Source organism: Carettochelys insculpta, chromosome 7 (genome assembly GCF_033958435.1).
Source record: "Carettochelys insculpta isolate YL-2023 chromosome 7, ASM3395843v1, whole genome shotgun sequence".
NCBI classification, from domain to species: domain Eukaryota; kingdom Metazoa; phylum Chordata; order Testudines; family Carettochelyidae; genus Carettochelys; species Carettochelys insculpta.
In genome coordinates, this window is record NC_134143.1 from 60,432,486 (window position 1) to 60,445,069 (window position 12,584).

Here is a 12,584-nt window from a genome sequence, read left to right on the forward strand (position 1 = left end):
TTCTAGCTGGAAAGTGTCTCAAACAATAGGGCCCCCAATTGATTTGGAGTTCTAGCCGCAACTGCGAGACAGGAAATAAGAAATAATAGCAGTCCATCAGAGCTTGCCGAAATTAATTTGCTTTAAGGAAAAAGAAACCCCTTCCAAGCTCGAGGCATTCTGCATTTATATATATATGCAAAGCATAGGGGCTAATCAAGTTCTTTTCTTTATGGACATCTGACGCTTCTAAAAATTATAATAGAAAAAATCTAATTCAGCTGACTGGGGGATTTTTGAAGAATTCTCCTTAAAGGCAGGATAATTTGAAGTGTGTGTAAAGGACATTCACTTTTTAAATGTGCTTTTATTTCTAGTCCTGAAATATGCCTATTTACACTAGGTTTAACACAACTCATAAATCCAGGATCTGCCCTCAGTTATCCCTGCCTGGATCAGTAAAAACTCCTTCGAAATCAATGCAGTTACAGGGACAGCATCAGAACCAGACCCCTAAGTCTGAGCCGTGTGTCAGAGGCAGAATCGGGCAGGGTGCTTCAATGTGGTGGTTTGCCATGCTGTTGGCGGTATGAGTGGTCTGCACACTGCCCAGAATGGCCCGCCCCCTCCCCTCAGACACAGGGAGTCAGAGGCAGAGAGGGACAAACCTGACGCTCCTGGATTTGTGTGAAAAATTCTCAAAGAAAATTCTTTCTCTCCCTCCGGCCCCTAAACTCTTTGTGAATGGGGCCAGTGCAACATGTGGCCTTTCACCCCGCCCAAGCACCACTGCCAGACAGCCACACTCAGAGAATTGTTTGTTAATAGTCCAATTAGATAATTGCCATCTTTCACTCCTTTTGCTCTACGTTTCCCATAAAGGAATGAATAAGGAGAGCAGCATGAAGAGGGCTTCTGCCCTGCAAGGTGACAAGGAGGGCTGGAGCATGCTCTTTGCACAAGGCCATTTGCTTGAATTGAATCATTGTGGCCTAATCAATGGTCTTATTGGATTACTGGCTGTTGCGGTTCTCAAAGATATTGTAGCAGAGACAATGAAATAGCCAGGGCAGAACTTTTTTTCCCTCTTTACTAGATCAGGCAGTGGAGATATTTCTCCGGTTCTCTCTCTCTTTCCCTCTCTCCCCTCCGCGATCTATCCGCACACAAAGCTGGGTGGGTTTCTCTCTCTCTCTCTCTCTCTCTCTTCAATGAGCAGCTCTGCCAATGGCCTCGGTGTTGGGGAAGGCGCAGATAAGCGCGCACACACACACAAAGCGAGCCTCTGCACTGAGTTCAGGAGAGGTAGGAGTTTAAGATGGCTGGCCGGGGAGAGATGCGTTAAGGAGGGTTTCTGCTGGGCTCCCCCCCGGCTGCAGGGGGAAACTTTTCGAGCGGGTTGTGGTTGCGTTGCTTACGCGCCAGGCTGCTTTTCTGCAACGGCGTTTTTTCCCCCAGCCTTTCCTAGGCGATTTCTTTGGCGTGCCTGGGATAAAGCCACCATATAATCTGGAGGGTCAAAGGCAGGCTGAAGAAAGTTAATAATGGCGGCTAATGGTGCTAACAATTCAGGGTGAATCTTGTCAAAAGTTTACCCCCCCCTCCCCTTTCTGGAAGTCTGTCTTTTGATTGTGTGTTTCCTGAAAGCAAGACCAATCATTTCAGTTTATTCACTGGCTAAACTCTGCTTGATTGGGGACAAGCACACAACCCAGCCATTACGATCTGATATATTATCCAAACAATCTAGTGTATTCATGAGGTAACCTCAATGTGGAGGCTGCAAAATTACCCGCAATCAATAGGAAGGGCGAGTGCGCGTCCCTCTGTGGCTACCCACGACGTGGCTCTGTGATAAGGCAGACATTAAATCATTTTGGACTTGTACCGTTGAGTACCTGATCGCTGGGGCTCAGGGAAGCTGGACTGTCACATTAGGACGCTGGGATCTGAGGAAGCTGCTGCCCTTTTCTGCTGGGATCTCAGCCGACCTTCCTCGCCAGAGGGGCTCTGGCAGCTTCCCACCGAGCCGACCGCAGGTTGTGCAGTAGCCAGCCCCGACTTTCTTCTCTGCTTCTTCTTCTCCTTCTCTCCCTCCTTTTTCATTGCACTTACATGTTTGGGAAACAAGACAAAATGGACGTTAGATGCAATTCAGAGACTGAAGCCAACCGGGTCTCGAAGAGCGGCCACAAGGAGAGCAAAGGGGCTGAAGGAAATCTCTCTACTTCTTTTTTGAAGGAGCAGCAAGGGACTTACTCTGCCTCCGCCGGGTCGGAAGACTGTAATAAAAGTAAATCCAGCGCCGCGGACCCGGACTATTGCAGGAGGATCCTGGTTCGAGGTAGGAGCGGGGGAGGCTCTGGTGTCTGTATTTGAAAGCCTGCGTTTGCCCTTCTTCCTGGCTGCCCGCGTTGGGGTGTCGCCCTGTCCCCTCTCACTAGGGATGCGGAGGGGGAAATGCCTCTGGAGGGCGCGGGGCCGGGGCCGGCGGCTCTCAGGCGATCGCTGCTTTCCGGGCTCTGATTTTTTTGCATTAGCTTTTTTTCTTTGGGGGTCTCATTTGATGCCCTGCCCTGGGCGGTGGCCGGGGAAAGTTCTCCTGCATCACACGGGTTCCCCGCTTCGCGGGCCCCAGCCGGGGGGCTGCGGGAGACATTCTGTGCAGCCTTTGGGGCTTCGCCGGGGGCTCTCCCGGCCGCGCTCCCTGCCCCAGAGCGCGCGGCAGGTGTCAGCGCCCCGGGGAAGGGCGAGCGCTCGGGCGGGCTGATATGGATCCTCGCTGTTCCATTTGGGCCCGGCTCCCACCTGGGGCGGCGGGCGCGAGGCTGCGCTTCGCCTTTCCATCGCGGCGCATCCGAGGCGCTTCTGGGCCGGGCTGGGGGATCTTTTTTTTTTTTTTTTTTTTTTTAAATTCCTCTCCCCGGCGGAAGGGCGATTTGCAGCGCCGGGGCTGTGTGAGCCTTGTCCTGCGTCCCAGCGCCCGCCCTGCGCTGTGGGGTTCAGCGGCCGGGCTGCGGGGCGCGAGGTCTCCAGGATCAGCCTTTAAAAATGAAGGCAGGAGCCAGTGACTCGGCCGCTTTTCATTTCCGTCCTCTCCCGCCGTTGCCAGCGCGCCGGGGAGACGGTTTCCCAGCGCTCTGCAGAGCTCGCCGGTGGGGAGGACAGTTTTGTCGAGGGGGGTTATAATAAAACTAGCGCGAAGCGGGGCCTGGTCACCGACCCGTCACCCCTGCGCGCCCGGCTGCCAGCGAGGCGGGCGCTGGTTACCTCCGATGTCAAGTGTTTCTGGAGCTCGGCTGACGGCAAGCCCGGCTGGGAACGCTGCCGTGCCGCCGCGATCCGGCCGCGCTGCTCGGGCTGGTCCCGCTCTCCCGAGGCGGGAGTGCCGGCGGGTGCGAGGTCTCCCGCACTCCAGCTCGCGGAGAAGCGGCCTGAGCCGGTGCTCGGTGCCCGCGCATCCAAAAAGCGATCCGTGGAGAAGCGAACCAGCCGCAGGCTGGACACGGTCCTGCTGGGGAAGCGGTTCGCCGGGCGGCCGCTGTCTGTCGCCTGCCCGGACTGGCTTCCCGAGCGGCGGGCAGCCCCGCCAGGAGCACCCGGAGGCGCGGAACAGCCTCGCCCCACGGCTCTGGCCACGGAGGTCGGGATCGTGGCAGCTCGGCGCTGTCTCAGGGCCGGGGCCTTGCAGAGGCAGTTGGGCCGGGAGAGGCGTTAGGAGATCTGTGGCCTGGAAGGCCGCCCGCTTTCCCGGGTGGGACTCCCCGGCTCCCTCCGTGCCCTGGTTTACAACCGTGCGGTCCTCGGGCTGCAAGGGACCTGCGGAGGCCATCGAGCCCCAGGCAGGACCGACCCCACCGGAATCATCCCAGGCAGCACTTTGTCAAGCCGGGCTTTAAAAGCCTCCAGGGACAGAGATCCCCCCCACCCCACCCCCGGTACCGGGCTTCCCCGGCGCCCGGCTCTGCGGGAGGAGGTGGGCTGCGGGCGCGCCCGGCCGCGCTTGGCACCGCGCGGGGAGTGACTGCGCGTCTCTTTGCCAGATGCCAAAGGGTCGATAAGAGAGATTATCCTGCCCAAAGGACTGGATTTGGACCGCCCCAAGCGGACCCGCACGTCCTTCACCGCCGAGCAGCTGTACCGCCTGGAGATGGAGTTCCAGAGGTGCCAATACGTGGTAGGACGCGAGAGGACCGAGCTGGCCCGGCAGCTCAATCTGTCGGAAACTCAGGTAGTGCCAGAGAGAGCCCGGTGAGAATCAGGCTGCGGCGGAGACCCCCCCACCCCCAGCCCAGCCGCGGGCGCAGCGCTCGGTGCCAGAGCTGAACCGTAGAGCGCACGGCCTGGCTTGCGCTGCCCCGCAGGCCTCCGGGCAGGCACCGGCGCGCCCTGAGCGGCAAAGCGTTTTCCCACCCTTGAGCAGCGGCACAGAGACAGGCCGGGCCCAGCCTTAGCCCCCCGCCCCGCCCCAGCTGCTGCCGCCTCCAAGAAGGGGAAGGTGAAAGTCGCCGACAACTTGGCGGGGGTCAAAGCGGAGCCGCAGACGGCCGAGGGGGGGCCCTGCAGCGGGCCAGGGGTTCTCAGCCGGGACCTTCCCTGCAAAGGGGCATTTTCCCCCATGAGTGCGGAGGGGGTTGCACTGAGTGCCGGGCTGGGCCGTGGGGCGGAGGGTGCCGGACCTGGAGGGCGCTCCGATGCCAGCCGCGCGGAGCAGCTTCCAGCCGGCGAGCCCGCAAGCCGGCAGCGCCCGCGGTCTGCCCGGGTCCGGCGCGCGCCGCCAGCTGCGGGGCGCATTGGAAGCCAGGCCGGCCGAAAGAGGCGGGCTGCGGGCGAGCGCCCGGTGCAGAGATCCGCGCGGATTTCCCGTGGGCCGCGCTCGCCTCCCCCGCTCAGGCCTCCCCTGCGAGATTGGAGCCGCGCGCGGGCCTGGGCCTCGGTGGGTTAGGGCACGTCTGGGATGTAGGGAGGGGGGTTCCTAGGCTTGCGTGCGGGGGGACCGATCCACGGGCAATTTGGCCATGCAGGGAGCTGGACTCGTGCCGCGTGGAAACGCGCTGAGCCACCCGCGTTGCGGGGTTGTTCCCTTGTCACCTGGCGGGGGGGGGGAGGTGCCCACCGGGGCTTGTCACGTGCACAGCTCAATTGCAATGTGCAAAGGCCCCTTCGCAGCTGGCAGGGCTCAGGTCACGCGTGGGTCAGCGGGTGCAACTTCGGGAGGCGGGGGCGTAACAGAGGGAGCCGGCGGTCCCGGAGCGCTTGAACGACGCCGGAGGCGGTGAGCGCTGGCGGGACAGACCCTGACTCCGGGGGCCTGCAGGGAGGGGCGGGAGCGGGGGGGCCCTTTCCGCCCAGGGCGGCTGGGGCCACAAGGTGAGCCGACTCCCGCCGCCCTGCAGAAGCCCCTGAGCTCTCCGGGCGGCGGGCGAGGTGCCCGGGGCTCAGCCGTCCGCACGGGGGAGGGGGAACCCCCGGCTCCCGCAGAGGCTCGGCTGGCAGCTGGAGGGCGGGGGAGCCGCGCGGGCCCAGGCAGGACACAGTGAGGTGCTGGGGGCGGGGCGCCTAGAAGCCGCGAACCGGCCGCAGCCCGCTCGCTTCCCCCTGCGCGCCCCGCCGGACGGGCCGCCCCGCCGCGTGCAGGGGGCGGGGGGCGGCCGATAACGCCGCCCCCGCCCGGTTGCGCTGCATCTCTTTGGCCCCGGCGGGCGGGCGGGGGGCGCTGGGGAGGGGCGGGGGACGAAGCCCGGGTCGCCGGCGCTAAGTGGCCTCTCCTGGCTGGGGCGCAGGTGTGAGGGGTCCCCTCGCCGCCAGGGACGTGGCCGGCGGCTCCGCGCGGGCTCGGGGCGGCCCAGGCCTTCCTCTGCCGGCAGGGAGGCGAGGGCGCTCGGGGGCGGGAGGTGCAAGAGGCTCGTGCGGCCCCTCTGCCCGGCCCGGGCTGGGGAAGAGAAAAGCCCCGGCGGGAGTCCGAGCCCCGCTCGTGCCCGAGGCGCAGCCAGTGCTGCGGGCCGGGCCGCTCTCCGCGGCGGAGCGCGCCCTGAGCCGGCCAGGGGCCAGGCGGCGGGCCCGGGCTGGGCGCGCGGCTCCCCGCGCCGCGCTCACGCTGTGCCTCTCCCCGGCTCCGCAGGTGAAGGTCTGGTTCCAGAACCGGCGCACGAAGCAGAAGAAGGACCAGGGCAAAGACTCGGAGCTGCGCTCGGTGGTGTCCGAGACCGCCGCCACCTGCAGCGTCCTGCGGCTGCTGGAGCAAGGCCGCCTGCTCTCCCCGCCCGGCCTGCCCGGCCTGCTGCCGCCCTGCGCCACCAGCGCCTTGGGCTCCGCGCTGCGCGCCCCCAGCCTCACCCCCAGCTCCGCGCCCGCGGGCGGCTCCCCGCACCCGCCCGCCGCCAGCAGCGCGGCCGGGCCCCCGCAGGCGGCGGGACTCCACGCCTCGCCCGGCGCCGGCCACAACCTCTTCAGCCTGCCCGTGCCCGCCCTGCTGGGCTCGGTGGCCGGCCGGCTCTCCGCCACCCCCTTGACAATGGCCGGCTCCCTGGCGGGCAATCTGCAGGAACTGTCGGCCCGGTACCTGAGCTCCTCGGCCTTCGAGCCCTACTCCCGGACCGGCAGCAAAGAGGGCGCGGAGAAAAAAGCCCTGGACTGACTCCGCGTCCCGCGCCGCGTTTCTATTTATAGTCTCTGTGTGTGGCCATATTTATGGAATAACGACCCGTTAGCAGCTCGTCCGCCCTCCCTTCACCCCCACGCACCAGCCTGGCCCCGGGAACGGCCCCGCCACGGCCGCGCTGGGGGCCCCCGGGCGCCCCACTTTGCAGGCGGCGGAGCGCCACAGCCCGGGGCGGCCGCTAACTCAGCGGCTTCCAGGCCCAGCTGCCGGGGAGGGAGCTCCCCACCTTCCCGCGGGGGGATGCGCAGGGCGGGGGAGGCTCGCCGGCAGCTCACTGAAAGCAATGCGCGCCGCTGGGGAAGCCGGTCGCGAGCGGGCGCGGCCATGGAACCAGCGGTGGATTCACTGAGCTGTGGTGCCAAGACTTCAGTGACTCTAAGCACAAATTTAGCTCCAGGTTTCGGGGTCCCCCTATGTCTCCTGACTGCACTACGCTCGCCCGGCAGTAGCCTAGAGTCTATTTATCTGTGCCCGGGATACAGAGCCAGGCCAGGAGAAAGTCCCGCGACTTGGGTTCGTTTGGTTTTTTCAAAAGCGTATTGACTATTAGAAGGAGTGGAACGGACTTGCCCGGCGCCCGTGCGCATCCCGTGCGGCCGCACCAAGCGGTGGGTTTAAGAAAGCCGCTTTTCACTGCGAGGTAACGCAACGCCCCTTCTCCCGGTCGCCTGAGCTCGTTCTGCGAACCCAAACTGAGCACTGCAGTGCTGTGAAAGTAGCGAGGTTAAAAAGGGAAGTACCGGCGGGAGAGTGGCCGGCTTGTATCTGTGTCTATGGGAAAGGCGGTTCCTCTAGTAAGGAGTTGCCCAAACTTCCAAAGGGTCCCCAAATGAGACATCATTTTCTCTCGGCAACACTCTCTCAAATTACTTGCGTTTACATTCAAATGGAAGTCAAATATATATATATAGTAAAGTACAAAAGATATATTTTATATATATATATGTATCTTTTGTACTTTACAATACGTCCCTGTAACAATCCTTGGTCCTTTACATATTTGTTACTGGGCTGTTTTCTCCAGCATCCTGGTCTATTTCATGCTAAGTTTGAATACTTGAATTTGTCAGAAAAAAAAAGGAATTCTGTGTCTAGCCAATTGGTTTGTTTGTTTAGTTTTTTTTTTCTTCCTTTAACCTTTTAATATAAGGCGTTTACGAACTGTATAAATACGTGCCACCAAATCTTAACCAAAAATAATTACAGAAATGGAATGGTTGCTGTAGTTTAGAGAATTAACTAGAGAAGAGAACTGGGGCGAGAGAGAGAGAGAGAGAGAGAGAGAGCAGGATGGAAAACAAAATAGTACTTTTATTGTGAATTATTTGCGTCTGAAGTTTCTAGACAACTAGTGGAGACAATAATGAATGACTCGTCTGTCGAGAGCTTGCTACTAACTTTTGTGCTGAATGTTTTTGGATATTTGGGTGTTTTGTATTTATGTGGTGAGAGTGAAATATATTATATCTATATGACGACGGCATCTGGTGTACTTTCGTCTTCTGTTTTTTCAGCAAAACTGTCAGCTCCTCTATCCGAAATTTAAAGTGTCGGGAACCCTTTCTCGGTTATCTTGCCGGGACAATCGTTCTCTCTGTGGTGTGTCTTCAGCAGACGGGACGCTCAGGATTTCACCATGAAATAACTGAGTTTACAGCAGGTTTGAAAACAATCAGGACTCCCTAAACGGTGCATGTAGTTGTTGATTTAAATGGGGCCGTGATTTAATGGATGAAGCTGTATTTTACTGGCCAGTAACGAGGATCATTGCGTGTCCCCGGGTGTTACTCCAAAAAAACTACCCTGCAGTTCCGCTACGCTGGATTTTCAGAATACGATCCCCCCAACCTTTGTGCCTACGAAAGGGGAAAGATAAGGAAAGGGTAAAGAGAAACCGAAGAGATCCTAGTAAACAAAGAATCACCTTTGAGCCCGATCCTGGGCTCTGAGGGCGTTTGGTCTGAGCAATCAGCGCAGGATGGGTTTTCTGCTGATCGCCACTGTTACAACAGAGATGCGGGAAGAACAATGAGATTTTTTTTTTCAAGACAGTGTAAAGGCTTAACCAGCGCCGGCTGCAATTCGTGAGCCGCCCCGCAGGGTTTTGGGAATTCAAGCGCAGTACAAGCTTGTCCCGCTATCTCGTTTGCCCTCGTTTGACTCCCACGTGCAAGGCAGGTCCTGACTAACCTGCAACGTCCAACGCGGGCAGGCACGTCTTAAAAAGCCGAGCCCCCGTTACCCACCTGCTGGAGAGCAAATGGTTCCCGGATCGGAGCCCCGGCGAGCCTTTTACTCCTCTTTTAGCTGGAGCGGGATTAGCAGAGAACTGATGTGGGCAGAAATCACAGTTGCGCTCAGTTAGCCAAGGGGGTCGGTCATTTTTAAAGCGCTGCCAAATTCTAAGTCACCCAATTCTAAGAAAAAGGTCAATGCCTGGAGGAGTGAGAGACATTCAGAAGCCAAGTGTCCATCCCTAGCTTCCCAGTAATAGCCACCGCTACCAGCAGCCGCATGCTGAGGAGTTAACCGCGCACTGCTCCCATCCCATCTTTATTTTAGGCGTGTTTCCCACGCGGGTAGATGCGCAGCTCCAAAATCCAGTGGAGATTTAAAAGCAAAGTTTCGGGACGTGTCCCAAAGGAGCGGGAGAGAGAGAGAGAGAAGGTGACGGTTTAATGAGGGAATTTGTGCGAGGTTCGATTTAGACCGTTTATTTTAAACCCGCAAGAAACAAGAATAATCAGCCGAACTGGAGAAAACGTTGACTGCGACGAAGGATTCTTCCCGCAAGAGTAGAGCCAAGCGCCCGGCTGCTCGGGGTTTCTATTACAGTTACAACACCGCACGGTTCTTCTCGGCCCAGCCAGGGGCGGGAGAGGGCCGAGCTGGCCCGGCAGCTCACTCGTTCGGAACCGCAGGCGGTGCCAGAGTTTTCTTTACTAAAAGGGGAAAACCCCCAGCTGGTAAAACAGCTCCTAGTTCCTCCCGATTTCCAGCCCCCTCCCCGCACCGCCCTTCGCTGGGCCTGCCCCGGTTGCCATTCGCACGCGTTATTAGGGTAGCCCACAACTGCACTGGGGAAAGGAGCTGCTAAATAGCCCCCCGCTCCGCTGCCTCCCCGGTCAAACCGAGGCACACTTGGGTGGTACAGTAACTGCTTCTCATCTTGAGAGCCTGCAGCCGGGACGCTCTCTGAGGGGCTCCACGGACCTCCTCCAGCCCCACGCAGGGCGCGGCTCTTGCCCGCAAAGAGCCCTCCCCCGCCCTCAGGCACAGCGTGTTTGCAATTTAAAAACCATCCCCGGGCCACTTAAGTCCCTTGCAGGTTTCTACCCCCCTCCACCCGCTCCGCCTGCTGAATCTTCGCTTTCTCCCACGCTCCCAGCTCCGGGGCCGTGCCCGTGGGAAGCAGGGCTGGCCCTTCCCTCTGCCGGGGCTGTGTTCCATCAGGGCGCAGCACGCGGATATCGAAGCCGGTGTAAACGTAGCTGATCCGCATTCGGGTTGAGCCAGGCGGGTAAAGGGAGACGCACGGGACGGGTCGGAGGGGCCTTTGGCGGTGGATGTACGCGTAGGAAGCGAGCCCGTTCTTAAGGTCTGCTCGCAGGTTGAGACTCGGGCGCGCGTATTTTGAAGCAAGAATGTCCAGGCGCTTCTCTGTCGATCCCCTTGAAATCCCACCCCCGGATCCTCTTCCCTCTACCCAGGCAGTCCGCCAAAGCCTGGGGCGTTACAGGAGGTGGTGGAGGCGAGTGAAAGCCAGTACCTCAGCCGCGGTAAGGCGGCCCTGTTTCCAGTCTAACTCCACCACCTTGGCTCCCAGTTGGGGCGGGGAGCAGGTTCCCCCTTTGTTTTTAACCATTAGCCGAGCGCCGCGTTTGTAAATCCCTCCCTTGCTTGGCAGCACAATGGATAAAACAGAGCCCTGGAATGGTCAGCTAGCCCCAGGCCTCCAGGTCAAGTCCGGGCTTGACAAGGTCCTGGCTGGGATGACTTAGGTGCAGTTGATCCTGCTTGAAGCAGGGGGCTGGACTAGATGGCCTCCTGGGGTCCCTTCCAGCCCTGTGATTCTAACCCCTGTGGCAGGAGAAGGGAATCCCGCCTGGTCCTTGAAAAGGACAGGTTACAATTCCTGCGTCTCCCCCCTTTTCTGTGCCACCCGCCCCAGGGTCCTGTATTAAAACGCTCGGGCTGTTTCGAAGCCCCAGGCTGGCAGGTCGTGCCGCATATTTATTGTATTTGGTTGTTGCGTTTCATTCGGTCTGGGCAAGAAACGTAAGCGGCCATTGTCAGGTTTCTGGTGCCTGATCAGTTTCACTTCCTGGGGCTCCTGGTCAAGCGGTTTGCTTGCCCAAGTTACTGAGGGGTTGCTCGCTACGGAGGCAGCCGAGCTCCGAGGCTCGGGCAGCAGGCAGGGTGGGGGAACCAAAACCATCTCCAGGGGGTTTAAAAAATGAACCTATGCAAACGTTTAGACTGACCCTCATAGCTCTTTGCTTTTGTAAGGCCTATGTGCGGCACCTCATTTGAGTTGGGGATTAAGCCTCTGGCCCTGATAGTCTGCCCTTGTGTAGCCAAACTGTGGGGTTGCACTGGCTCAGGCCTGATCCTGCAGCAGCCCTCAAGCAGTGACCCTCCTACTGAATTCAAGGATCAGGCCAGGGACCCATATAGCCCATGTCACACAGCATCAGTGATGCTCATGCCTGGGGAAATGCCAGCTTTCCAGTGGTTCTCTGTGAAACTGCCATCCTGAGGCAAATGAGACTTTTAGCAGGAAAAGGAGTCAGGTGCGTGCTAATCAAGGCCCCCCCGTTGGACAAATATGGGTTAAAAGACTCAGCAAAACCCTAGCTTTTGTCTGGAACCTCATCCCTTCCCTCACAAGGTGCATCAGCTGTGGGAGGGAAACACTGGTAAGGTTCCACACACGGCTGCCCAGCCCACAGACAGGCAGGTGATGAGGCTGTAGGTAACACTGAGCAAAGCCTTGACAGCTAGTCGATTATTTAAACTTTCTGCTCACCAGTTGGCTGCCAGCAGCTGACACTGATTGGAGAGTCAGAATTACGCACTGAAGAACTACTACAGCTCATCCTCCCCAGCACAGCGTTTGCAAAGAGCTCATTGTAAGCCTTTGAAAGTTGTGTGGGGTGGGCTAATTTTGATTGGAAACCAACATCACCGGTTCTGTTGAGAGTTTTCTTACTGGAGGAGCAGAATCAGGAGTCTGGGGTGAATACTGATGTTGATTAATTCAATATTCTCTTTTAACAAATATTCACTTAAAATTTGCCCCTGTCATGGACTTTTCTGCTAGCAAATTCATTTGTTAGATTATCCCTGGGAAGCTCTACAAAAGACGTGTGAATAGAACCAAAGCAAACACTATTTTTGGCTTAAGATGTTTTCATGGAGGTTTTTTAAAGGCATTTGCCCAGCAGTAGCTACAACACACTCTTCATGACTACCTGTCCCTTCCGGCCTCCTGTGCAAAGGTTTTATGCCTTTGCTCCTCCTGAGTGCAGATCCAGCAGCTCCTGCAATCAAGCTTCCCCCATATTAGCCTGTTAGTGTCCCCGCAGAGCACACCTGGTGACGTGAATGGAAGTGCAGAGAGCCTCTGATTAGCTATTCTTCCTATTCCCTCCCCACAAAGGGCTTCTGCTACAGGTCCAGGAGTTCTGGGCAAGGCTCCTTCACAGTGTAGGTGAATTTCACCTATAATGAGCTTCTTGCAGTGTGAGTATTACTTTTTTCCTGCTTGCTTTAATTCATTGGGGCCCTAATCCTGCATTGTGGTCCAGGCAGGTGGAGATATACAGTAATGGTTGCAACCCTGTCCATATGTATTTATATGTTTTCTAGGACCCCTTCTTCCCACACTCCTTCCTACCACCTAAGGAAAGGATGAGATGGGTTCTATGACTCTAATCAAATC

At 58.3% G+C, this 12,584-nt stretch overlaps 1 protein-coding gene across 1 annotated transcript; it reads left to right on the top strand.

The window, feature by feature from the left end:
* Window positions 1-2,094: 2,094 nt before the first annotated feature.
* VAX1 (ventral anterior homeobox 1) lies at window positions 2,095-6,616 on the top strand. Its single transcript, XM_074999804.1, has 3 exons — window positions 2,095-2,323; window positions 4,023-4,210; window positions 6,101-6,616. Exons 1-3 carry the CDS (start codon window positions 2,095-2,097, stop codon window positions 6,614-6,616), a joined length of 933 nt encoding a protein of 310 aa, XP_074855905.1.
* Window positions 6,617-12,584: the final 5,968 nt, after the last annotated feature.

Bases quoted from the DNA above. Each gene is read 5' to 3' on its own strand.
- VAX1 (XM_074999804.1), top strand. From the start codon at position 2,095: ATGTTTGGGAAACAAGACAAAATGGACGTTAGATGCAATTCAGAGACT. The intron at 2,324-4,022 runs GTAGGAGCGGGG...TCTCTTTGCCAG, and splicing joins CAGGAGGATCCTGGTTCGAG to ATGCCAAAGGGTCGATAAGA. The intron at 4,211-6,100 runs GTAGTGCCAGAG...CCGGCTCCGCAG, and splicing joins TCAATCTGTCGGAAACTCAG to GTGAAGGTCTGGTTCCAGAA.